Below are 26,889 nucleotides of genomic sequence, written 5' to 3'. Positions count from 1 at the left end.
CTGGTTGGGAGTCTGACCCTTCCATTCACAGAGCAATGAGTTGTTCTTTCTGATTTGTTTGAACTGAAGTACAGAGACCCAGCTCCCTGTGACCATGGCACCACTGGGTTCAAGACGAGGTGGTGCCAGGCCTTGAGTTGGGGCTGGGACAGAGGTTGCTGGCTGTGGGGAGCCCACAGGGGCAGGCAGGACACTCCACAAATAGATACAGAGGTGTGTGTGATACAGGCTTCCAAGGGTTTTGGGCATCTCATGGAGCGGGGCACCTGTCTAGGACCAAGTACCTCTGCTTTCCTAGGCCATGGGGCAGGGGAGCATGAGAAAGGATCTTGAAAAGAAAGAAAGCAAACAAAAAGGTCTGCATTAAAATTCTTGTGCTCCTGGTAGTGAGCAGACTCTCCCAGGGCACACTTGGGAAGGGTTAAGAGGGCACCTGGGAGCTGTTACAGAGGGAGCAAAAGCAGGAGGGCTGGAAGACATCTGGATGTCTGCAGGCAGTTTGGGGAGCAGGTGACCCCAGGCCAAGAGAGAAAGTGGCCATGGGGAAGGTGGAGCCCCTCCCAGAGGCAGAGAGAGCAGCTCTCCCCCTGGCAGAATGAGACTGGTCCACTGGCACTTGGACCTTGCAAAAACCAGATCCGCCACGGCCAGGCTCACCAAACGGGCGCTTACCTCGTCCCTTCCCTGATTATTTCATATCCTCCTGCAGCTCTCACCCTGAAACCCCAGCCTGGCCTGCCCCCAGCCTGCTGCAGCTGGGCATGTTATTTTGCTCCAAAAGCACAGCCGAGGACGGCTCCTTACTCGAGGAATGCAGGCTGCGGTCCTCCGAGCCGATGATGAAACAGGCTATTTCTGCCCCTGGACATCAGCAGGCCTCCGGGCGCTGGCTCCAAGGCACACACGCTATCGTGTTTTCAATGTTTGTCTAAACAAATGTTTTCCTTTGCACCTTGGGCTATTTTTCTTTGAGTCTCGGTGCTGGAATAGTTTTCAAACTCATTCTGGATTAAAGTTGGACTCTTGGTCAGGGTCCGGCTAAGAGGCGAGCCATTTCTCTCTCCCCAAGTTATCTATTACCCGTGGCCGATCTGAAGATAAAAATAGCTGCAGAAGCTGTTTGTTTAATCTGACTGTTACTTGACACCACGCGGGTGTTGCAGTGGGGACTGTTTGCCTCTTCTCCACCAAGAACACCATTTGGTCTCCCCCGGCTGGCTCCCTATTTAGGTACGCTTCCCGAACTTCCCGTGTCTGGGCAGCTTCTGGGCACTGATTGTCCTCAGGTGGGCAGGTTTGTGGACAATAAGAGGTCCAGGTCTTGAATCTACTCCCCCCTATCTTTGGGCAGTCCGGCTACAAGGGAAGAAATCTGGGCTGCTGGGCAGAGCCGGGCTGCTGGAAGAGGCAGGGTTTTCTGTCCCCATTCCTGGGAGGCCTGGAGAGCAAGCCGCCGGGACTCGCGGAGAGCGGAAGGTAGGGACAGGCGCTGATCTGGTTCCTTCGCGTAGGCAGAGAGGCTCAAGCTCCGGCCGCAGGGATGTGCGCTCTGACCAGCGGTGTTGGATGTCTCTCTGTGCCAGGGTGCTGTGCAGGGCGGCGTGAGCGGCCAGGGGCATGTCGAGGGCTGAGTTGCTCGGTGTGCTGGGTGTGCTGTGGTGCTGGATTGCTGTGTGGACCGTGAGGGTACAGAGTACACGGTATAGACCTGTGTGACTTTGTCCTTCCGTGCATCTGTCCGGGCACTCTGCTCGCATACAGCTGAGAGGGCACAAGCCTTGGAAGTGCCCGGGGCACTGCACTGCCGAATGGGGGCCACCCCACAGTCACACGTTCTGTGCAGGGAGACTGGCTTTCTTGTGTTCCCCAGTGCTGGGTCAGGCAGGAGCCTATCAGCCGTAACAAAGAGGACAATTGGTCAGCGGGACATTCTGGCCCATGGACTCCAAGAGCATATGTGACCTCAGCAGGGAACTCCTGCACAGTCTGTGTTTTCTCCCACACCCTGGGGGTTCCTAGTCAGCTCCCGCAGGGTGGGCTTGGCCAAATCTAAAATCATACTCTTTTTTTACCTCGTGCAGAAGAATTGATCGTTGAGAAGAGCGATACTAAACATGTATGGAAAGCTAGATAGCCTTTATTTTAAATTTTTTTGGTGGGGGGAAAATTCATTCATTTTATTTATTTATTTTTAGAGGAGGTACCGGGGATTGAACCCAGGACCCTGTGCAAGCTAAGCATGTGCTCTATGTCTTGAGCTACACCCCCCCCCAGATAACCTTTAAAAAGTTATTATTTAGGACTTTATAACACTCCCAAGGATATTGATAATCGAGGAGGCTATGCATGGGGGGGCAGGGCAGGGACTATATGAGAAATCTCTGCACATTTCACTGAATTACTCAATTTTGCTGCAAACCTGAAACTGCTGTAGGAAATAAAGGCTTTTAAAAAAAATCAGCATAAACTATGGATCATGTATTTTAACATAATCTAACTCGGTTGTTACAAACAATGTTTGAAGTAGTATTTTTTAATACCCACAAGTCTAGGAGCCCTGGAAAGTAGATAGAACACGTGTTTGTGTTAAATGAGGTCTAATGTTCCAGCATTTGTGTTTTCTTTACTCCAGTAGTTGGTAAACCACTGAGCTGGGCACCTGGTTTTGTAAATAAAGTTTTATTGGCACACAGCCACACTCGTTCAATTTCCATGTTGTCTCAGGCTGCTTTCATGCAACTGCTGAGGCCATGTGGCCAGCAAAAACAAAACATTTATCATGCAGCCCTTTACAGAAAGTATTTGCTGACCCCTGTTGTACAAGAACACTCCTTGAGATGGGTCGATCTGGTACATACACAAAAAGCATGAACATCCTAGCTTTTACAACAGTCTGCGAGCCGGACCCTTCAGGACCACCAGCCAGTTCTGGAGACCCCTGCCCCTCTACTGGGCCGGTTTTTCCAGTCTAGCTGGTACAGGAGATGTTCAGTCCGCTGCTGGGAAGGTTAGCTTTGCTGTAGAGGGTGGCCTGGGCTGAGCAGGGCCGATTGTGCTTATCAGGGTGGTTTATAAATAGATGTCTCCGGGTGACCCAGGTCCAGAGTGTGTCTGCCCCTTGGTCTTTGGAAGGGGAATGACTGTGCCTGCTCACTGGTGACCGGAAGCTCATTGGGATGAGAGCAACTGTGCCTGCTGGGAGGAAAGGGGCTGATAGAATGAGGGGTCCTGGAAACAGAGGGGCTTGGATCCCCTGGGAGCCTGGGAGATGCAGGCGTGTGGAGGAGATGGGACAGAGACAACCCCCAATCCTCCAAGGATGAGTGCATCCACCCCAATGTCCTCCCACTAGGACTCTAGCAAGTGACTTGGTATTTTCTGCTTTTTGCTCCTGACCCTAAGGAAGCCCTGGAGACCCTGTACAGCAAGGGGAAGCTCCACGTCTGGAAATAGCCTTATTCCTCCAGCCTATGCCAGAAATCTCAGTAACTGAAACCCGCCAGGGCTGGGCCATCTTCCTCACTGGCTCTTGGTGCCTTCAGTCCCTCTGCCCAGGGTTACTGGAGAGATGAAAAGGGCTTTCAGAGACGGTGGCCCATGTATAGACACATGGCACTGACATTTCCCAAAAGGCTGCAGTGGGTTTTGGTTTTATTTCCATCTGAGGGTTTAAACCACATTTTGCCAGATCCAGCCAATCCATAGCCTTATAACGCAGTCTTATGTCTCATTTCTTTAGTTGGGAAAACCCCAAACACCTCTCAGTTTCTACTTGATCCCAGGGGTGGCAGGACAGGAACTGGGAGGTGTGGGGGGACGCGGGGGACAAGGGATCATTCAAGGTGCATGGATCTAGGCCCCAAAATGGAATGTGTGGAGCACCGCTGAGATGTGTCCCCGCCTCTTCCCCACATAAGTCAGTATCATTCTGGAACATTCCCTGGAAGGGGCTGCGTGTGTGAGTAGTATGTGGCCGCTGATGTCAAGGCTGAGATACAGTCGGTTGTCAGCTGGCCCCAGTTCCCAGCCCGAGGGCTGAAGAAGGCTTGGTGCGAAGTGCAGTCCCTTCCGAGCTACGTCGCTCAGAGCGTTTGGGAATCTGATCGCAGGAGGGGCCGCAGAGCTAATGAACTTCAGTGGCTTTCAGCGGACTTGACAGACCTCTCTTTCTCATGGGAAGGGGCAAGGGAGCCTTCCGCACCACAGCAGTGAAAGCGGGGTGATGGCCTTCCCCGTATCCTCTGTTCTCTGCTTGGCTGGCCCTGGAGGCTCCAGCCCAGAAAGGACATTTTGCAACGAAGGTCTTCCAAACCCACAGAGATGCTGGCTCCGAGCATCAGCAGGCTCCTTTTGTTCCTTGGGGCCTCTGCACCCTGGACGCTGTTCCCTGGCCGCAGTGGGTCCCTTCTGTCCCTGAGTTCATCTCGGCTGTCTCCCATCTTAAAGCCTTCACCTGAAGCTTAAAGGAAGGCAAGGAGAGAAAGGAAACTCAGATTTGCTTGAGCAGCCCAGGGCTTTCCTGCTCCCCACCCAGCCTGGAGGCCTCGTGCCTCTGAGCCCTGCCTGCAATGGCTAGGTCATGTCAGAGCTGTCCCTTGGCTTGCCCTGTCCTGGGGCAGCCTGGCCACCTGAGCACCACCAGCCACTCCCCTCACCTGGCCCTGCCCGTCCCTCTGAAGCAGGTGAGACCCGAAAGCCACAGAGGTCAAGGGGTCAGAACTCAGACCCACTGGGCTAAACCCACAAGCTCAGAGCCATTTCTCACCCACAGTATCCCTGTAAGTTCATTACTGCAATCCAGCTGCATCACTTCCGGGCACAAAATGCTTACGAAGATGGTCTGGTTTTATCCTCACTCATCCAGCATGCAAGTTTTCCCATGGTGGTTCTGGTGATGGTCTAGGAGATGCGGGCACGGTTTTCAAGGCAAACACTGTACCAGCACCAAAGCTGCTTGAGGTTGGCTGATATCTGTTCAGAATGAGGCAGCTGTGCGATTTGGTCGGGCAGAGAAACCAGACAGAGAGGGCAAAGGCTGGAGGTGGTTCCAAGGACAGGGAAGCCTCTGGGGCCCTGGGCCGCCACCGCCTCACTTCTCTCTCCCTTTTCTGTTGGGAAAAGGTTGTCATCCTTGTGAGCCTGTGCCCCCGGCCCTGGGTTAAGCAGGTGGCATGGTGGGGATGGTCATGTGATGTTGACAGTTACTAGGTGTCAGCCACCTCACAGACACGAGTTCACCGGGTCCTCACAAGGACCCCATGAGGCTGGTACTACCTTCATCTCATTTTACAGATGAGGAAACCAAGGAGGGAGGGTAAAGCTCAGTGGTAGAGTGTCTGCTTATCATGCACAAGGTCCTGGGTTCAATCCCCAGTGCTGCCATTAAAAAAAAAAAAAAAAAGGACAGATCAGGAAACCAAAGCACAGAATGGTTTCATAATTTATAATTGCTGAGGGCCACTCACAGCCAGGACAGCCAGGAACCACGCCCAAGGGGGGTCTGGCCTCAGTCCATGCCCCTCCCACTAGGCTAGAGCACCCCCACTTGGGGATTAGAAATGAGGCAAGTGGCATTCAGTAAGCGCCTACTATGCGCTTTCCACGCATGAGCTCTTTGAAAGCACACCGAAATCTTGGCGGGTGTTAGCATAGCCATGGTAGATGTGGGATTGCTTCCGTGCGCTGCCTGCTTCAGAGCAGCGGAAGCTTCCACTTGCCAGGTCCTTTCTCTGTGTAAGTCTCTTCTGGGCTCTTGATGTTTTTTCCCTCTACTCTTCACAACCACCCAGGGAGGCAGGTGCAGTTGCAGATGAAAGAAGGGAGGCTCAGAGAGGTGGGGGAACTGGCTGAGGTCACACGGGGCTAAGAAATGGGAGCGTGATCTGACTCTAACACGATGATCTTTCTACCGCCATCTGCTCGGTACCCAGCTTGGACCCAGCTGGGTGCCTGTGCACAGACTGGCAGTAAAACTCCCTCCCAGCTGCCTTCAAGCAAGCCCTGCCCATGAGACCACTCTCTTTCCACCTCCTAAACCCTGCAGCTCAGACTGACCACTGGCTCTTCTCCCCTCCCAGGTGACAGTCCCTTGGAGAGGTGGCATTTCTGATTCATCTCTGCACCCCACACATGCACAGCCTGCCCAGAGCCCAGCCTAGAGCCAAGCAAACACAGCCCAAACCACAGTCGTGACAACCCTGAGGCCCAAGTGGCCCAAGAGCCCATGACTGATCAGTACAGCCTCCCAGAAAGGGGTACAACCTCCAGTCGCTCAAGGCCCAGGGCAGCGGTGCTCCACGTGCGGTCCGCAGACCTGCAGCACCAGCATCCCTGAATGCTCTGGCCCCACCCCGACATCCCGAGTGAGCATCTCAGGGATGGGGCCCAGCACTGTGTTTCACAAGCCCCCCAGGGTATTCTGAGAAGGGAGGACCACTGCTTTAAGAAAGGAAAGAGAGACAAGCTTCCTTGTTGTTCTCAAACACAGTAGGAGACGCTCAAATAGCTGATTTTTTTTTTCCATTTCAACTCGAGCCATTGTTTTAAATAATCTTGCCTATTGGAAGAGTGTTCTTCAGTTTTCATTTTTAGACAGATAGCCCGGGTGGCCACATCTAAACTTCTCACCGCTGTAAGCATTCCATGAGGAACTCTATAAAGAGAAGGGCTAGTTGTCAGTCCCATGACTGTACCCCCCACAGCAGGGAAGTTCTCTCTCTTTCCTTCCTTGCAGAGCCAGGCTCACTATTGTCACTCGGATTGGAGAAAGGACAGCTGTCATCTGTCAACCAGGCATCTCTCTTCTACTTCCCAGCCTCCAGCAGGAAGTGAGGAGAAGGTCAGGGACAGCAGGGCTCTGACATGTGTGCACGTTGAAAGTGATGGGGGGAGTGTTAGAAATTCCCGGTGACTCTCCATGGGAGGCATCTCCCCCCAGCCCAGATACCCATGGCTTCCTGAAGTTCAGGGCCATGGAAGGTGGTACCCTCCTGGATGCTGCCACAGGATGACTACGTCCAGCAGAAGCCTTTTCTAGCTTTACTAAAGCAAATGCTCCTTGTGGGAAGAACAAGGCATGGGAGATGGAAGAGAAGGTTCCAAGAGAGATGCCGCCATCTGCCTTACCCTGCGGGGACACCGTGGCAGAGGGAGACGCCCATCCCATAACTCTCTCTGCCTTGGCTGCACAAAGAGGGAGAGACCATTTGGCACAGAGATTTGGGTCTGAATCCTGGCTCTTCTACTCCCTGCTGTGTGACCTTGAGCAAGTTCCTCAACCTCTCTGACCCTCAATTTCTCCACCTGATTCCTTTGGCACAGGCCCTGTCTAACATGCCTCGTGGTTGTGACTCCTGAGTGAGATCGCAGATGTAAAGTTCACAGCGTGTAATAGGAGCCGGATAAACAGCGGTGGCTCTTCCAGCTCTGCTCCTCTGCCTTTGTCACCCAGCCCTGCGGCACCAGTTTACAGATGGGAAAGTAGGGTCCACAGATGGTGAGGGGAGCTCTGCAGCCCCTCTGCTCTCCCGTGGTTCCAGGAGCCCTGCCTGGACCCTCCTCTCTCTGTCCATGCCTGGGACACCCCCAGGCTGCTTTCCAGGGGTGCCCCTCCCCATCTTGCCTGGTTCTCCTCCCAGGGGCTGGAGAGAGGATGGTTGCTAAGTTACACCCCACGCCGGCCAACCCAAGTGCCTCTTCCTCTGGGAGCCTCTGAGGTGGCTTCCTGTCTGGACAAGGCTCTCCAAAGTGGTGTCCGGAGCCATCGGTTACAACTGTCTCTGCAACACTCACTTCCTAGTCCTCAGGGTCTTCCCCAGGGACCAGGCTGTGGGCTTGTCTTCCCATCAGCCCCAGGATACAAAAACAGGACTGAGGCTGAGACAGATTGAGCGATTTGTCCAAAGTCTAACTGATTCCACAGCTCTGAACTGGAAAGCCAGGTGCCCATCAGGAAGGGGCAAGGCAGGCTTTCAGGGGCCTTGCCTGCCAAAGGTGGCCTCCCAGCTGGAATGGGGTGCAGGGAACAGAAGACACCCTGTGGCTGAGGGTCTTAAGATGAGTGCCAGGGAGCCCCAAGGGTGATACCCGGGCGTGTGGGGGCTGCGGGGTGGCCAGGGATGGGGCAGGGCTGAGCAGAGGCTCTCAGCCTGCAGCAGGCATATCAGAAGCTCCTGGAGATGCTCTATAAATACAGATCACAGGAACCCTCTCCCTCTCCAGCAGCCCAGGTTCAAGTCCTTCATCACCAGCTTAAATATCTTGGGGTTCCAAGTCTTCCTTTATAAAGAACAAGAGTAATTTCTGTCTTACAAGGTTGTTGTGAGTATTCACTACATAATAATACATATGTATCAATAATATAGGAGTATCTAAAGTGCCTCTCTTACGCCAGGTGCTCCGTAAATGGAGATTTCTCTTGCTCATTCATGCACTCATTTAACAAATGAATGGGCCTCTGTTAGGGCCAGGCACTGTGTGGGGACTGGGGACAGGTCAAGGAAGTAGAAAGGCAAGGCCTGGCCCGTGGACTCACCACCTAGGTGGTCTCCTCCCCCTCCCGCCACGTGAGTCTGGTCGGACCCTGCCAATCACCATGTTTGGACCTTAGGTCTCCACTTCTCCATCCAGATGAGAACCTAGCCTCACTATAAACCGGGCAGCAGCACACGGAACCTGATGGGGACCATCTGGGGACTCTGGTCTAGGACAGTTAAAAAAAAAAGAAATGAAAAAAAAAAAGAATGCTGCAGATCATAACTCATTATTGAGTCCTGAGATCACTTACTACTTTGCAAATCATTTTTTTTTCTATATATATTTTTTTATTGAGGTATAGTCAGTTTACAATGTTGTGTCAGTTTCTGGTGTATAGCACGATTCTTCAGTCATACATGAACATACATATATTTGTTTTCATATTCTTTTTCACCATAAGTTACTACAAGGTATTGAATATAGTTCCCTGTGCTCTACAGTACGAACTTGTTGTTTATTTATTTTATATATTGTAGTTAGTATCTGCAAATCATTTTTTTTTTTAAATGACAGAATACAGTAGAATAGGGTGGAATATCAGAGTGGCACACATAAACTTATTTTGCTTTGGGAATTTGCCTTGTTTTGTATAAATATATGTCTCTGAGATTGGTGTATACTGTGATGTAAACCCGGCTGCCTCCTTCTGGTGCTGGCGTCCCCCTGGCTGGGGGAGGACCCGGGGCCTGGTGAGGTGGGTGGCTCCGAGAGCTGGTGACTCTCAGGCAGTGGCTGCCTCAGGGTCCAACTGCATGACCGTTCCTTTCCTCAGCCCTCTCCCCTGCGGGCAGCAGACGCCACGGGAGGTGGGGGTGATGTGGCAGAGCTGGCGTTGTTTTTTATTGTCCCAATTTCACAGATGTAGGAAGAGGTTAAGTGACTTGCCCAAAGCGACACTGCCTTGGAACCAGGACTTCACCCAGGTCTCCAGCTCTTTCTACTGCCCAGAACTGCCCGGTTGATATCTATCTCATGTCAGCTTCTACCGTTTCCAGAATCCAGGCCAGGATGTTCCTGGGAAAGGTGGAAGGGATGAATGAATGAATGATGCTCCTTGCTACAACAGTAGTTCTCAGGCAGGGGTGATTTTGCCCAGGGTACCTTGGTAACGTCTATGGGGCCAAGGCTGAGAAGCCCTGTTGTTAATACACAGGTGCAGGTCATCAGCTCCATTTTACAGATGAGAAAACTGAGGCTCACAGACTTGCTGTAATTTAGCCAAGGTTATACGCAGCAAATGGAAAGTGGCGCTGGGACCTGGCCCACACCCCAGGAGGACTCATCATTTCGGTGGCCCCTGCATGTCTTTTGTCTGGCTGGTGGCCCGCCCTGGTCTGGCAGTGGTGTGGCTCCTGGACATTGAGTTCAGTCTAGCAAGGAGGCTGAAGGGCCACAGGGCTGAGAAATGAAACCGCTTCTGCCAGTTTGTCCCCTTCTCATTGTTTCCCAGCCTTTCACTTCCCCGTCAACGCCACCACAACCCGCCCCGGACAGCAGAGCGTGAATGGCACTCACCCCAGCTCTGGGGAGGCATGAGGGAGGCCAGAGCAGGGTTGTTTGGGGTCAGAGCTGTCTGCTTTTACCTTTGATGTTAGCGTAGTTGCTACTACAGAGGTAAATGGGGGCACCTCTAAGCCCACAAGGAGGACCCAAGTCCCCTTGTTTGGGGGCATCTGGCACTGAGACCAGTTCCTCGGCATCTGCGGAGAGCTCCCAGGGGAGCAGTGCTGAGAAGCTGGGTGGCACCAGGCCTCAGCACCTTCCGGTGGAGGGGAGTGCACACAGACAGTGCTGGCCGAGTCCAGCCCATCGGCCACCAGGAGCTCCAAGGAGTGATCCCTGTCAAAGCCCAGCCATCGGGAAGGGTCCGAAATGGTGCTGCTACTAGCCTCTGCGGAGTGAGAGCCCTGCCCAAGTATCCTTATCAAAGCAACTGCAAACGTGATGGGAGCCTGCAGGACCCAGAGGCTCCAGGAGCCCCTGTGCATGTCCCAACTCGGCCTCGGATGCCAGGTCAGAGCAGAAGTCAGCCACGGAAATCAGTCAGTGCTACAAAGCAGGGCTTTTGCCCCAGAGAGCAAAAATCATTGCTCTGTCCTGCTGGTCACACAATCAGGGAACAGGAACAGGAGCCAAAAGGGGCAGGTTGCGGGGTCCCGGGACCATCTCTTTGTCTCTCTCCTCCTTTCCTTGCCTCCACACCTTGCTTCTCTCCTTTTGTCCTACAACTGGGTCCCCCTTGGGTGCATGACGCCAGGTGCCGGCACCCTCCTGTCCTGGGGAGCACTGATGGATCAGGCCTGAACTTCCTTGTACCAGGCTCCCTGGCCTCTAACTTCAGACACAGCCCCAGATCCGGGTGATGCTCAGAGACTCCTGAGGAAACATCCCATCCAGACACAGTGGACCAGGGACCCAGGCAGGAAGTAAGAGTCAGGCTAGGTTGAGGTCCAGGGATAAAGCATCTCGGCTCCCAAGCTCTCTCCCAAGGGCAGCAGAACACACACAGCAATTATCACCACACGTCACGGATGGCTCTGTGAGCCTGGCAAGCCTGGGCAAGCTGCTTTCTTCAGCCACATCCCTGGGATGTCCTGGACTCCTACATGTGGCAGGGCCTTGAGGCCACCTGCGCACAGGGTGTGATTCAGGGAGGATTCAGTCACATGCCAGGTCAGCGCTGCTCCCAGAGTCTCCAGTGCCAATCAGCCATGCTCCTGGGGCAGGATGAAGCCAGCCTCGTCCTCTCCCAGAGCACAGAAGCCTTGGGACCAACCTGACAGCCCTTGGCTTCCCCAGTCTAGCCCTTAGGTTGGAGCCATTTAAACCAGGCCAGGCCAGGATGCAGGCAGAACCCCATCTCCATCCTGGGATGCCAAGTACCAGACCAGTGGAGCCAGAATGGCCAAACCAGGTGTGTGATAACCTGTGTGCAAATCAAAGGTGCGTTTTACATGTATAAGAGACACCACCGAAGGGAAACAAATCTAGGGCAGCCTGAGTGTGCCCAGTGCCATTCCTCAGTTCATCCAGGTCCACGAGGAGCGGGCCCAAGTGGACGCTGTCTCTGCTGTATCTCCAGCACTAGAATGGGGATACGCATTGTGCTGAACAGTCGATGAGCAGGTGGATGTGTGAAAGAGCTTTAAGTCTGGCTTATGAGAGCCCGTGTTTTCCTCTGGTAGAATATAAATGGACTTGAAATTTCTGATTGTCCAAGAATTTCTGATTCTTGAAAGGCCAAAGGAGTTACAAGGACAGAGCAATCACCACACTGAGAGAGAGCTGGGGAGGGTATCTTCACAGGCGGGACAGCAGGGCCCCGGAGCACAAGGCCAGTGTGATCCCAGCTCCAGCCTCTGTAAGGGACAAGCGATTCACCCAGGGAGCCTCAGTTTCCCGGCTGTAAGGTGGTGAGAGGGGCCCACCCTGCTGAGTGTTCACGAGGAATGAGTGAGGCCAGGCACGTGACGTAGGGGCTTGGGACCTGCCACCCCATAGACACTTGGCACACGTCTGTGCCTCTCTTCAACTGAGGAAGTCGATTTTGCCATTTCATTGTTTATCTTGTAAAATGTGGGACACAGCCAAGGACAATTCCCTCTGAAACAGTGAGCAGGAAGGCTGTTGGAATTTGCACAGAGAGGTCAAGGGCTTGGCCCAAGACGGACCAGCAGGGAACAGGTCCACAGCCAGGCGCCTGCTCAGCGTGGGGTGGGGTGCAGGAGGCTGCGCGGTCAACACCCGTGCGTTCGCGGGCTGATACGGGCTGGTTGTCAGGGTTCACTCTATGGAGCAGCACCTCGAGACATCCCCGAGCCAATGTCTCAAAAAACCACCCAGAAAGAGAAGCAAGAAGAATCAATTTCAATCTGTGAGGGCCTTCTGGGTGTGATACAGCCAACCCCTGTTATCTAAACCGGCTTCCTGCCTCCCCTTTACTGAAAAGTGAAAACACCATTCAATTAAGGTAATTAAATCCATCCACAGAGCTGGAGCTCAGAAACCGCACTGCAGGCAAGTGGTCAAACCCAGCAGCAAAGCCAAGCCCGATGGCTTCCTGTGCGAAGACGGGCAGGGACGAGAGGAGAAAGGAAGGGCCTGCTTAGCAGCTGGAGAGCATCCCTCCCAGCTCTGCAAGGACCGGCCACCTGAACCTCCCCAGCAGGAGGGACCCCGTGCCGGACCAGCTGAATTATCAGGTCTATTCCTGTGGCTATTGTGAAAAACTGAGCTGAGAAGATTCTTGGGAGGTGAACAGAAATAAACACCCTCCTTTTCTCCACCCACCCTCAAGTCTCTCTTGAACTCCAGCCCAGAAGCCCAGGACACACACTCCTGTGCCTGAGCCCAAGGATCAGAGGGGTCAGGATTTCATCCTGGAGAAAGCATGGGGTGGTCAAGAAGTGAGCCCGAGCTGAATCCTAGCCCATGCTGTGTGCCACTGAGCAATACTCTGCACCTCTCTGTGCTTTTATTCTCCACCTAGAAAATGGCGACAGTGAGGCCTGTTGAACCCGCCCCACAGAGGTCATGAGAATCAAACAAGATAATGGATCCCAGAGTGTGTCCCGGGTTAACACGCAGATAAGGGTCATCTCAGTATTGACTCACTGGATTGGCTTTCACTGACTGTGATCCACTTTGGGTCCTAAAAGTCAGTGAGGACCTCAGATCATCAGATAAAAAACAAGATGTCCAGTGCAGTTTGAATCTCAGATAAACAATGAGTACCTATTTTTAGTATAATATGGGATGATTAATTTTATAGACATTTGACAAATACAAGGTATATTCCAACTATTGCATGGGACATACTTATACTACAAACTGTTCGCTGTTGATGGGAAATTCAGATTTCCCTGAGTGTCCTGTATTTTGACTTTGTTTAATCTGGAGATCCCACCATTGCCAGCCCACCAGCCACCCCGTCTCTTGCTGTGTCCTGACTCCAGGACCACGCAAGCCTGGGTCCCAAGCCCAGCTCTGTCACGCAGCAGCTGTGTGACATGGAACATTTGAGCCTCCGTTATCCTCTCTCATCAATGAAGCTGACTGTGCACAGCCACATGGAGGAGCGGTGTCCTGGAGCTGGGGCCTCCTGGGGGTACCCAACAGGGCTCTGGCTCTGGGGGTCCATCACACTTGTTCAGTCGTGGGGCTCAGAGGAGTAGCTGTGTGCGGCCACCTGGATCAGAGTCGGTAGGGGGTGCCAGTGGGAATCCCCTCTGCCACTTCCTGTCCTCCCAGCCTGGGGCAGGCCAGCAGAAGGGGGACTGCGTGACCTCCGAGCCCCCGGCTGGCTGCCGGCCAGGAGTCCCGTGGGAGACAAGGAGAACGTGAGACAGCAGAACATGTAGCCCTCCGTCCCCACCCCACATATTCGCCACAAATCTCTGTCATCACATGCTTGTGGTCCAAGGAGCGTACTCAGCCACGGCAGCTGGAAACATTGACGAGTGGCTGCTGTGCTCCAGGCAGGCTGTCAGTCAGAGATGGACCAGGCCGGGGCCGAGCGCAAAGCCTTGTTGGAAAGATGGATTCACAGCAGATCAAGTGGAATAAAGCAGTGCAAGAGATCGTTGTCCTTTTCCTTTAAGGAAGAGGAAATGACTGTGCAAAGGATATTTCACAGCTCACGGTGAGAAAAAGCTGACTGATGGGGATGCACACTCGGATTTGGTTTGCTTGACATGTTCTGATTCAAAAAGGTGACCCTGGCAATGAGGAGAAGACAAAACACATCCTCAAGGGTAATTCTCCCAGCTTCTGGCTACAGGGGCATAGACATGCCCTGCGTTTGCCCCAAGCATATTTTTACAACAGGTGCATCACCAGATCCTTTGGCTGAACTGGAGAGTCCTATCCATCCACTCCTGCCCAGGGACCCTGTCTCCCCTTGTGTGCTCTGGTGCTTTGCAGAACCCACTAGACCTGATCCAAGCTCAAGCAGTGTCCAGCATCCATGGATGAAATGTTGGACGACCCGTTCTCAGAGTGCTGTCAAGTCTTCAGGGTTGCCTTCACAACACAGGGCAGATGCCAGCATTTCACCCACTGACACCCACAATTTAGGTGCCATCTCAGTTAATGACCATTTGCAACGTGGCTGTAATTAACACCCCAGTTAATGTACGCAACAAGTATTTGTTGGATGCTGGCCTTCCAGAGGGATTCAAAACCATCCCCAACTTGGAGCACTGAGTGCTATTAGAGAGACAAACAGGAAAATGGCCAAGTTATGACGTCACTTAATCCCCCTGATATAAATGCTAGCCAGTATTCACCTTGAACCTTGAACCCTAATTTAAACAGTACCTGCCGTGGAATAAGCCAGTGCCTTCCACCGAGCCAGCCTGTGAGCCCCAGACAGATTTTATATATTTTAAGACTTGGAATCAAAAAGGAAGCTACATCCACTTGGATTCAAATTCACTAATTTGAAATCTGTGGTAATTCTGCAACTATCGGATTACAACTAACTTTCAAGAAAATAAATCTCGCAAAGCCTGTCTGTCAATAGGGTGAGTATTATCATGACAGAGATGGAGGGATTTGCTCATTTATTTAACAGATAGTTCTCGTGCTGTGCACTGTGCTGCAAGAGGAGGAGACCCTGGAGAGCCAGACAGATGTGGGCCCCACCACAGTGAAGCAGCCAGGCTAGCAGGAGAGACAAACATTTAACAATAATCACCCATTTAAAATCTTAATTACAATTATAATAAGTACTTACAAGGAGATGAATATAGCATTCTAGAAAAGCAGATAGCAGAGAGACATAAAAGAGCCCGAGGAAGCCGCCTTTTTGAAGGGACTTACAAACTGGGTTCTGAAGTATACGTAGGAGTTAAACAGGTAACAAGAGAAAGGAAGAGGTAAAGAACTCCAGGCAGAGGGTGCAAAGGCCCTGAGGCAAGAGGTAGTAAGGCATATCGAAGAAACACCAGAAATTAACACAACATTGTAAATTGACTATATTTCAATAAAAAATAAAAATAATCAACCAATCAATCAATCAACCAGCTTAGAAAAAATGATGAGACTCATGGGACGCAGAAATGGGTCAGATGAAGGAGGCATGGAGGAGGGAGAAGGTGCAATCACAAGTGGTTCAGATTTGTGGGATCCTCAGAGGAAGGACTGACTTGTGGAAGGGGCACAGGTTCAGTTTTAATTGTGAGTTTGTGATGCTGCCCAGGGGGCAGATGGAGACAGAGGCTGGAGCGCAGACACATGGCTGGCCTGGATGTGTCATCAGTGAGTGGCTGCTCACTGTGACTGTGGGTGTGGGTAGAGTCGCCTGTCGAGCTGGTAGAGGGAAAAGAAACAAGGCCACAGGGCTGGACGCGGAGGACATGCAACCATCCAGGAGAGAAAGATAAGAGATGAACAGTTAGACTGGGCAGGGATATATGTGAGCAGCCCACAGATCAAAGTGGAAGCTACCCCAGAAGCTAGTGGTCAACAGTCTTGATTGCAGCTTGAATGTTAAGTCAGATGAGGAGCAAAGTTACCCATTGGAAGAGCACCTGGGAGAAGGGAGACTAAAGGCAAAGTAAATAAATGAGTTAAGGAAATAATGAGGGGTGAGGCATCAGGAAGCACTGAAGAAAACAAACTGTTTTTGCTTAGACATAAATAGGAACTCACTGTGCCGTGAATAAATATTCACTTTTGTTTCTATCTATTCATCTGGGCAGTTTCCAATTGTTTATAGCACAGTCCAGCAACATGAGGTTTCTTCTTATTCATGTTACCTGAGGGGAACGGCATCCTTTTATCTGAAATGTGCTCTAGGTTTTCAGCAATTCAGGTTGGCTTCCTTCAGACAGTCCACAGCCGTGAGCAGGACAGTTCTGTGCTGGCCCCTGGAAAACGCGTTTCAGCAGCCTGACAGTGAGCGCATGAACCCCAGCACAAAGTGATGTGTCCCTGGAACATTCACAGAATAAGTGTCGTGGTGTCCTTCTGCACCTCTGTCTCGTCCATGTCCGACATGGATTGATTTCATCCTCATCCTTAAATGAGCTCTCTAGTTAGGGACAGAAATCTAAATTTTCCAGATCACCTTAAGACCCAAGGCCAGAGGTCTTTCTCAATAAAAACTCCTCCGTCTTTTTTGCTCCTTCTTTTTCGATGCCTCTGTTTGCCTTCCACTAAAATTCAGGCTGAGGACACCAAATTCAGAACATTGCCACAAACATTCATTCGATCTCTGTGTTGATGTGTTCAGGACATAAAGGCAAATGAGACTCCCTTCTTGGGTTCAAGGAATTTTTCTTTCTAGTTGAGGAGAGAAGGAAGCAGCCATCAATTCCTAAGACGTATGGGTTACCATACACGATGTGTGACCATATGGCATGAGTTACGGAAAAGGCAAACCCAGGGTGCCGTGGGGACACAAAGGACCCCCTGGGGTGGGGATCAGGATGTGGCCACCCGGATGATGGGTGGCTCAGAGTGCCTCTGTGTGTCTCCAAAGAAACATACTCCTCAAATTTGAGTTATTATGATTATTAATACTATTAATAATCTACCATGGACTGGATTAATATCCAGGAGCTGCAAGATGAGAAAGGTCTTGTGGAAGCCCCAATGTTCTGCATTGACGATTTGCATGGAGCATTTATTTTAATTAGTTCACACTTGCTTCTGAGCACTCTTAAAATTCTCCTGGGCAGCTTTTTGGTTCTTTTAGCTGTCAAAATAGATACTCAAGCCTCCTGCCAACAATAAATCGAACACTGCTCCCTGCTGAGTGGATTCAAGTTCAGCCACTCCAGCCCTCTTTACTGAAAAACTTGAGTTATTAATTCACGTGGGAAAAGGGTCTTTGGTCTGATGGCTTCATCCTCCCACTCCCATTTTTGTGAAGCCAAAAATGATTCACAACTGGGCCAATCACATTAGACATCCCAAAGGCTTCAAACAGGTTTTGAAGATTTCTTGGACCAGAGAAAGTTAATGAATGTTGGAAGGGGGATATAAAATTATCTTGGTTTTTCCCCCTCACAATGCCTATGTTTGGAATTTTGTTGAGTTTAAGTGTGAAATCAACAAAAATTGAAAGCCAATCGTATCACTGACGTGTGAGGATAGCTTTTGCAATGAACACATGCTTGGCTTTTTGGTCTGTTGGGTTGCAATGACATTATTTTTCTTCTTCTTTCTAGATGGGCCGTGATGACAGCAAATGGAAGCATGAAAAGAAGTTTTAAAACTACAGGTCGTAAAACCCAGCAAGGCAGGCACCCGCAGTCCCCGCTCCTGTAACAGGTATGGAACCAACTGCCGGCACCTGAAAACACCTTCAGTCTGAGCTACTCTGCTGAAGGTTCCACTGGGTATCAGGACACGAGGGGGTGGGAGTTGGGGGATGAAGCCAATTTTATGACCGTCCCAGTGGAACCCAGGTAAATCAAATCAGAATTGAAGAAATTATTCAAATGAAGCTAGCGAGAGGGAGGGAAAAAGAATGTGGTTACTTTCTGAATACTCCAAGTGTCAGTGAACAGCCTTCATTACTGCTTGGAATATGATGCAAACCCAAGATCAGTTTGGGTTTTTTGGCCACACACAACAGAAATTAAGCAGAATTGGTGGGGTTTTGGAGGGAGCATATAGCTCAGTGGAAGAGCGTGTAGTTAGCACACGCGACATCCTGGGTTCAATCCCCGGTACCTCCATTAAAAAAAAAAAAAAGCAGAAATGGATATGTGTAAATAGGAAATGGGAGCCCTTGTGGATTCAAAGTGGAGGCTGAAGTTTCAGGCTGGGAATGAACGAACAGAGGGCACTGCTGCTAGAAAAAAAAGTGCGTGAGCAGGCTCCATCCTTGCTCCAGGAAATACAGTACAACGGGCCGGCCTGGGTCTCACGTCTGCACTTGGCCCTGGGAGATCTCCGCAGGCCCCTTGACTTTCAGCCCTGCCAAGACTGAGCGCCAAGGGGAGAGGAAACCCCCCCAAAGGTGTCAAGCATTCTTACTCAGAGGAGGGGATGGAAGCTGAGTGTTTGAAAATAACAAGGATCTGCTAATAGTAAGGGATCTTTCATTGGCTGGGGGGTGTTGATTTAACTCTAAGATTCTAATTTAGATCTCTGACTATCCTATCTCCGTCTTTGTGTGGAAGTAGAGAAACCCCAGTGTTACTGAGTTCAGCCATTGCCAAGGTCAAAACCCCAGCATTCAGGACACCAGAAGACTCCCTGACTCTATGGGTAAGACCTCAAGACACGGAAAACTTGATTTACAGGAGTCAAAGCCACTGAAGTCCCCCAACTCACCCCAAGAACACAGATTCCAGATGGGCTGGTTCTGGAATCACAGGCTCACAGCCCCGCAGGGCCATGGAGGACCCAGGACTGTTCTGTCCACCCGGCCATCCTCTGCAAATCAGCCCTGAGTCATCATTGCTTGTCCCTCAGGGCTGCAGGGTGAATGCCTCAGTGTTATGAGTTGACTGCTATCCTCCAAATTCACACGTTGAAGTCCTAATCCAGGACCTGAGAATGTGATTTATTTGGAAATGGAGTCACTGCTGGCGTAATTAGTTAAGATGAAGTTATTAGGGCGGGTTCTAATCCAGTAGGACTGGCATCCTTAGACACAGGGGCAAGCCAGCGTGAAGAGACACAGCTAGAAGGCAGCCCTCTGCACACCGAGGAGAGAGGCCCGGGCTTCCCTTGCAGCGCTCAGAAGGAACCAGCCCTGCCCGTACCTCGATCGGGGACTCCCAGCCCCCAGAACCGTGAGAGATTGAATTTCTGTAGTTGAAGCCATCAGCTTGCGGTGCAAACAGATAGAGTTTGCACCGCAAGCCGATGGCTACCAGATAGGTAGAGTCAGTTTCAGGCTTGGCGTCTGCATTACAGCAGGAAGAAAGCCACCAACGGAGGGGAAGCTGGGACTGCTCCTTTGATCGGAAAGGCAAGAGTTTTCCCAGACGTCGGCATGCTTCCACGCCTGTGGTCACAGAGCTATGTTGCCACAGGGCCAGGCTAGCCACGTGGGAGTCTGAGACCAGGAGCGTTCGGCCTCCGCAGCTTTTAAAGGGGAAATGGGGGAGGGGAAAGGGGGTAGGAATGGGAGTGAGGTTGGCCAGGCACGGGGGCTGGGGCTGACGGTCTCCCCTTTCGAGGGCCTTCTGAAAGACACCTACTGTGCTTTCTGGGGAGCAAGCCACCCGATTTTTAAGGCAGAGCTGAGGAGCATGTAAGTACAGGCTTTCCCAGGGCCGATTCATGGTTTCTTGTCACCTCATCCGGTTTACCAGAACTCAGGGTCCTCCGCTTTCTCCAGCAGCCCCACCTCAGCTCATTCATTCATTAAAACAAGCCTGCCAACAAATCAGCATCAAAAAGTCATGGCGGGGGTGTGGGTGGTATAGCTCAGGGGTAGATTGTGTGCTTAGCATGCACAAGGCCCTGGGTTCAATCCTCAGTACCTCCATTAAAAATAAATAAATAAAACGAATTACTTCTCTCCCCAAAAATAATTTAAAAATTAAAAATAAATAAAGGAATAATTTTTTAATTAAAAAAAAGAAAAGTCATCAGAGCGTTGTGGTCAAGAGAGGAAGCAGGAAACTTCGAGGAAGGCGGACGGACCTCCAGGACCAAACCACAGCGCTGCAGGCACACCAGCCTCGGACCTGAGCAGGATGCCTCGTGGGCAGCCCTGTTTGTGGAGCCAGGCTAGGCTCCGGGACTCCTGACATGCGGGCTATACCGCACCTTCATTCCCCATCCCCCACACCCCTGTTCAGGTCCCTGCGGCTACTGCCCAGGCCAGCCAGGCAGGGAAGGCTGTGTGCGGAGACAGCGTATGACAGCGGAGGACTCACAGCTCCCTGCTGGATGTTCACTGTCCCAAATGCCCCCAACCTGAGTCCACTCTGTGGTCTGTACTTGCTGTTTTATCTAACTTTTCATGTCCTCATTTCCTCAACCCCTGCCCTGGCCAGGCCTCTTCTAGGCACTGGAGGTGCATACCCAGTGGTGGAGGTCAGGGTCCCAGCATCCTCAGACAGAATCCAGCAGGGAATGCAGTGAACCACCTCACACCTACTGGGATGGCAACCATCCAAAATGAAAACACGTGCTGGCAAGGATGTGGAGAAACTGGAACTCCTGTGCACTGTTAGTGGATGTGGAAAATGGTGCGGCCGCTCTGGAAGAAAACAGTACGGTGACTCCTCAAACAATTAAAAACAGAACTACCATATGATCCAGCAATCCCACGTCTGGGTATGTCCCCAGAAGTATTGAAAGCAAGCTCTTGACCAGATATTTGGACACTCATGTTCATAGCAGCATCATTCACAATGGCCAAAAGGTGAACACAACCCAAGTGTCCACTGACGGATGAATGGATAAACAAAATGTGGTCTATACATACAAAGCAATACTATTCAGCCTTAAAAAGGAAGGAAATTCTGACACATGTTGCAACATGAATGATCCCTGAGGACACTGCTAAGTGAATTAACCAGTCACAAAAAGACAAATACTGGATGGTTCCCTTCCTATGAGGTACCTGGAGTAGTGAAATTCAGAGACAGGAAGCAGAGTGGTGGTTTCTAGGGACTGTGGGGAGGAGAGAATAGGGGTGGTGTAATGGGTACACAGTTCAGTTTTGCAAGATGAAGAAGTTCTGCAGATGGAGGTGGTGATGGTTGCAGGGCAGTATGAATGCACTTAACACAACTGGCCTATACACTTGCAGTGGTTAAGGTGGTGAATTCTATGTCTTGTATATTTCACCATCTTTTTTTAAAAGAATAAGAGAATGTAATGAAGGGGCTGTAACAGAGGTGTAGGCAGAATTAGGGAGACTCCAGGATGTGGAGTCACTCAGAAAGAGTGACAGCCATCCTCCCTGCAGCCCTCGGGGGCAAGGGCAGCAGTGTTGCAGGGCCCAGGGAGAGTCAGAGCCCACGGGAGGGGTCGAAGTTAGAGAGGACTGCAGTGTTGCCAGGACCTCACCCCACAGCCAGGAGCAGGGATGGGATGGGGCAGGGAGAGGGAAAAATGCCAGGGATACTGGCTCCCCTCCCTCCAAGCTCCTACCAGCATCTCCCATTGGCCACAGCCAAGGGCAAGCCAGAGAGTGAAGGAGCCCAGAGGATGCAGGCTCTTGGGGGCTGTGCCCTCTTGGGGTGGCTATGAGCCCAGGGCAGTCTGTGAGCAGACAGCCTAGTGGCTCCTGAGCTCCTGGTTCTTAGAGTCTAAGGAGGGGAGAGGCATCAAAGAAATACATTTTATTTTAGATCGTACTCAGTACCACAATGAAAATAAACCAGGCGCTGTGACAGACAGTGAGAAGGGAACACCCGCCATGGGACACCAGGGAGGATCTCTCTGCAAAAATGACACATCTGAACTTTAGGCAGTGTAGTAGTCAGGCTTCTCCAGAGGAATAGAACCAATAGAATGTATAGGGAGAGAGAGATTGAGATTTACTGTAAAGGAACTGGTTCATGTAATGGCAGGGCTGGCAGGAGGGCTGGACACCCAAGGCGGAATAGATTCTCCAGCTCCAGACCAAAGACTGGAGGTAGAATTGCCGCTGGCTCGGGGTATCTCAGCCTTGTGGCTTCTGGAGAGTCATCTGCTTTACTCAAAGTCTAGTGGTTTCGATGTTAATTACATCTTTAAAAATATATCTATCTTCACAGCAACATCTAGACTGGCATTCGACCAAAAACTGGGCACCATGGCCCAGCCAGCTTGACACATAAAATCAACCATCACAGGCACCGTTGCCCATCCGGACCAGCGTGTCTTTCTTACATAGAGCCACTAAGTCGGATATGGTAGTCACACCCTGCACTTCTTTCTTTTGCAGAAAAATAAAACTCCCACTTTGCCATTGCATCTGATCATCAGGAAACTCTGATTTTGTGACAAGAGGGCTGCATCCAACCCTTCCAGAAGCATCACCCAGGGGTGCCCACTGGCTGACGGGGACGGTCTTCCTGGCTGACAGACGATGCAGGGGAGTAAGAAGTGCACAGACGGCTTTAGCGACTCCTCGAGCATTGGCAGTGTGCTGGACGATGCGGACCGGGAGGTGAGCAGCCTCACAGACCGGGCATTCCGGAGCTTGTGCATCTCAGAGGACGCCTCCTTCCATGACTCCGACCTGGCCCTGTCCCCAGATATCACCCGCCAGGTGTTTGGGAATCTGCACCAGGGAACGGTGAGCCACACCCACCGGAAAAGTGGCCTTTGGAGCCAGTTACCATCACAAGGCACCGAGCACGCAGGCTGGGCGGCCACATTCCAACAGCTGCCCAAGTACGTTCAAGGGGAGGAAAAATACCCCAAAAGCAGCCCCCCGCTGACCTCAGCCCAGAGGAGACTGGAGGTGCCCGTTTCCGGCCTGAGGAGCAGCAACAAGCCTATTTCCAAAGTATCATCACTAATTAAATCTTTCGACAGGACTGAGAGCCAACGCTGTGACAGCAGACCACCGCCAAGCAAGCCTCCGGCTCTCAAAAATCCCCCCAAATTTGCTCCTCTTCCGGAAAGTGGCGTCAACTTCTGCTTCGATTCTGCCTTTTTGACCGTCAGGAGGGTACCTGCCGAAGTCTCCAGCACCCATCAGACTAGCCACCAGCCTGGCAGGAAGCACGGAGAGGAGTCCCCCAAGAACCCCGAAATGGCCTGTCACGGAGCCAGCAGCTTTCTCCCAGCACCCGAAAATGCGGGTAACTCGTTTGAGTCAAAGTTCCCCTCTCCAGCCCACAAGGCAGCCACGGGTGAGCCTGGAAGGGGCAAGGAGTGGGCTCCCAAGGGGACTTTTCTTCATAGTGAAAACAGTGCTTTCGAGTCCTGGAACGCCCACCAGCCAAGGCTACCTGAGAGGAAGGATGCTGCTGATGCTGCCCCAGAAGGCAAGGCTCCCGTGCATTATGAAGACACGCCCTTGTTAAGAGAGCCCCCGGTCCCCGAGCACAAAGTCTCCCCCTGCCATGTCCGGGCCAGCTGCGGTCAGGAAGAGAATAGGCTGGTCGCAGGGACTCTCCCCACCTCCGGACCCTGGGCATCTAGGGATCCTGGAGCCCAGATATTTGCTACGGAGGGAAAAGCTTCCAGCTCACAGCCTGACCCTCAGGTGAAGCCAAACCATGCCCCCTGGAGGAAACCAAAGCCTGGTAAAGGAACGAAAGAAAGTCTACAGGAGGCTTCGGGAGAGAGGAAGCAGGCCAACAGGAGAGGTCCAGTCTTGTATACAAAGCACAATCCTCAGGAGCAATTTCCAGAAAATGATGCTCTTGACATGCCTGTGGACCCCAGCAAGCATTACGATCCTCCTTTCAACATCAGTAAGCTGCTGACCCCCATCATACCCACCAAGCATGTCCCGGAGTCATCCGACAGCCAGCCGGTGGAGACAACCCCGTCGCCCCCAGGACAGCTAAACGGATACCAAGAGAAGGAGCCCAGCGAATGTCAGTCCCGGGACAGCTACAAGTCCAAAGCCCCTAGCTTGCTGTTCAACCTCAAGGACGTGCGCAAGCACGTGAAGAGCACATACAGTCCCTCACCTCTCTTGAAAGGTCTCGATGAGAAAGCCAGAGGCCAGCAAGACTCCCTGAGCAACGGCGTCCTCCTTCCCAACGGGCTCGAGGAAAGCCCGCCAGACGAGCTGTGTAAGGAGAGATCCGCTGAAGCTCCTTCTGTGTCGCTAGTCAGTACCCAGAAGGACCCCAGTGTAGCCTCTGTAGACAACAACCTAACTCTAACCTCACCATCAGCTACCACCAAAGCTCCCTTCTGTGTCAACGGCGAGGCTGCCGACAGGAACGGCTATGAGAAGGATGACGCCAATGGAGAATCAGAGATGGGTACCTCCAGGCCTGGCTGGTGTCCAGACTCCAGGGAACGCCACCCCAGGAAACATCTGTCCCTGAAGCTTTGCAGGGGAGACTCCGAGGTGGCGAAGGCTTTGGAGAACCCGAAGACCCTCGGCCTAGAGAATGGGTTCTTGAGATCCATCTCTCAAGAGACAGAACCCGAGAGAGAGGTAGGACTTCAGAATCCAAACTTCAACCAGAAATTCTCCCCAGGGCCCCTTTCTCCCGAGGAGGAAGATGTGTTTTATAGCGATACACAGTCTGATTTTATGCCAGGCCTCAAAAGTAGGGCCAAATTCAGCACCAGCTCTTCGGATCAGTCTTTTGCCTCGTTCGAGGATCAGCAGAAGATGTGGTTCACCGAGAGCCAGCGGGAAGACAGGAGGAATGACGTGAGTGCAGGTGATAGTCAGAAGGATGAGCAGGAGAAAGTGATGGAGGAAGCTGAGCTACATTACTGCCCCTTAAACAGTGGGCACACACGCGTGGAGGAGCTCAGCAAGAGGCAATCGTTGCAAGGCGAAGAGGAAAGTTTGCCTGGAGGTAGCCCCAGGAAGGCATCGAGGGAGGAAGCTAATTTCAGAGGCACTTGGGTTGGGGGAAGTAAGGATTCCTCCCTTTCCCATGCCAAAGACCTAACCCTTTCACCATCGTCCACTTCAAACAAGCACATACTGTTTGCAATTAAAGACAACACCCTCAGGGCCACCTCTGTGATAAAACCCATCATGCTGCCCCTCTTGAGGGTCACGTCCTCAGAGTCCCCTCTGGGCAGTAGCCACAAAGAGGAGGAATTGCCAAGGCCGGGCTGGGGCGGGGACGCTGGCCTTTATGCTCCTGAGAGCCAGGAAATGCCCAGCACTCCAACATCTGCCAGCGTGCAGGGTACACACTTGAAGGGCGCGACCTGTGAGGGCATGGAGGACCACGGGCGGGTGCCCAGTGCGGCGAGGACGGAAACCTCCCATCCAGCTCCAAAGAGGTATGTCCCAACTCCTCCAGTCACTAGAGAGGGCCAAGGGCTGAAGCCAACCCCTGACATCGCATGGCAATTTGTGGCAAATGACCGCATGAGCAATTCTGCAGACCAGGGGAAGCTAGATACTCCAAGGTGCATCCCCACGATTGCTTTGCCCGAAGGTGACCTGGAAGACCAGCCACCTCCACAGCAGCTTGGAACTTGTTGGCAAGAGCAGACACAAGGCTTCCAAAGTCACCTTTTGTCGACACCCAGGGCAGGGCCCCCAGGGAGAAGATTGGTCCCCGGGGAGATGGCGGTGTCCCCCAATGCCAGCTCCCTGGAGGAGAACAGCGTGTGCTCCCCTGCCACCAGTAGCATTTGGGACAATGCCTCCCAGGCCCCCAGTGAGCTAAGCCTGCTGCCAGGGGAGCCTCCCCGCAGCAGCCCCTGGGCCAGCCCCGGCCCTGGCAGGGTGGCCCGCAGGGAGGACCTGACACATGCCTTCACGTGGGAGGCTGGCTCCGACCCCCAACTTGAGCCATCAGCAGAAGACCTCAGGACGCTTTCTCCAAGAGGCTCCTTGCTGGATGTGGCCACCAGCTCAGCAGGCCTCCGGGAGAAGCCAGGGCCTCCTACTCAGCTGGACAGGGCAGCCGGCAAGCCACCCGCAGTCCCGCCCAAAACAGAGAAGGCCCTGCGGCGGGCGAAGAAATTGGCGAGCAAGAGGAGAAAGATCGACCAGCTGCAAGAAAAGCATGGCGAACGCCGGGAGGAAAGGCTCCATCCTGAGGACTCAGAGCATAGGCCACCATCCCCCAGAGAGAAGCCCCAGCCCAGGTTCCCCGTGGTCCGCTCCCTGCCCCCTCCCACGCACCGCCACTCAGTGTCAGCCTTCTCAGAGCCGGTCCGACGGCGGCCTGGGGGGTCCCAGTCCCTTACACCCCTGCCCGCTTTCCCTGCCACCCAGAAGGTCCTCCAAGACCCCCAGTCTGGAGAGTACTTTGTCTTCGATCTGCCACTCCAGGTGAAAATCAAGACCTTCTATGACCCAGAGACAGGCAAATATGTCAAGGTCTCCATCCCAGCCTCTGAGAGAGGTTCCCCGGAGCCAACCACGCCAGACGTGCTTGCTGCTCCCTACGTGCTGTACCCTGGCTTCCGGCCCCTGCCCATGACGGCCCTGATGCCCCTGCGCTGCTCCTCTCAGCTCTCCGCCCCCACCTTCCTAAGGCAGCCCCCTCACACCACTGAGGCAGTGGGCCCCAGGCCCCGGAGCGCCCATGATGCTGCCCTGCAGCTGGCCTCTGAGCCTCCTGGCGACCCCACCCAGCATTCGGCAGGCCAGCGCCCTGAGGGGCCTCCCCAGAGCCCGGGGGAGGATGAGGAAGATGCTCCAAGCCTGGGCATCATCTCTACCAATGACCTAGAGGACTTTGCCACAGAAGGCATTTCTTGAGAATTACAGCAGACGAACTCCCCACCTAGTAAACCCCGGAGAGCTTACTTGCCCCTCCCCCAGAACAATCA

The 26,889-nt window shown here is 52.5% G+C and overlaps 1 protein-coding gene across 2 annotated transcripts; it reads left to right on the top strand.

Annotated features, from left to right (window-relative positions):
- The first annotated feature begins 1,019 nt into the window (after positions 1–1,019).
- Positions 1,020–26,889, top strand: C8H10orf71 (chromosome 8 C10orf71 homolog). Of its 2 annotated transcripts, none has more exons than XM_031460972.2 (3): positions 1,020–1,230; positions 17,712–17,814; positions 22,388–26,889. In XM_031460972.2, exon 3 carries the CDS (start codon positions 22,532–22,534, stop codon positions 26,816–26,818), a length of 4,287 nt encoding a protein of 1,428 aa, XP_031316832.2. In that variant the 5' UTR covers positions 1,020–1,230; positions 17,712–17,814; positions 22,388–22,531; the 3' UTR covers positions 26,819–26,889. The 2 variants fall into 2 exon arrangements, with proteins under 2 accessions (XP_031316832.2, XP_010983617.3); XM_010985315.3 differs by having other exon boundaries at positions 1,020–1,476.

Source organism: Camelus dromedarius, chromosome 8, assembly GCF_036321535.1.
Source record: "Camelus dromedarius isolate mCamDro1 chromosome 8, mCamDro1.pat, whole genome shotgun sequence".
Taxonomy (NCBI): Eukaryota; Metazoa; Chordata; class Mammalia; order Artiodactyla; family Camelidae; genus Camelus; species Camelus dromedarius.
Note: the sequence above shows the minus strand (reverse complement) of the source record. Positions and strands in the feature narration are given on the sequence as shown.

What these genes read in the sequence shown, in the direction of transcription:
- C8H10orf71 (XM_031460972.2), top strand. Translation starts at nt 22,532, where the DNA reads ATGCAGGGGAGTAAGAAGTGCACAGACGGCTTTAGCGACTCCTCGAGC.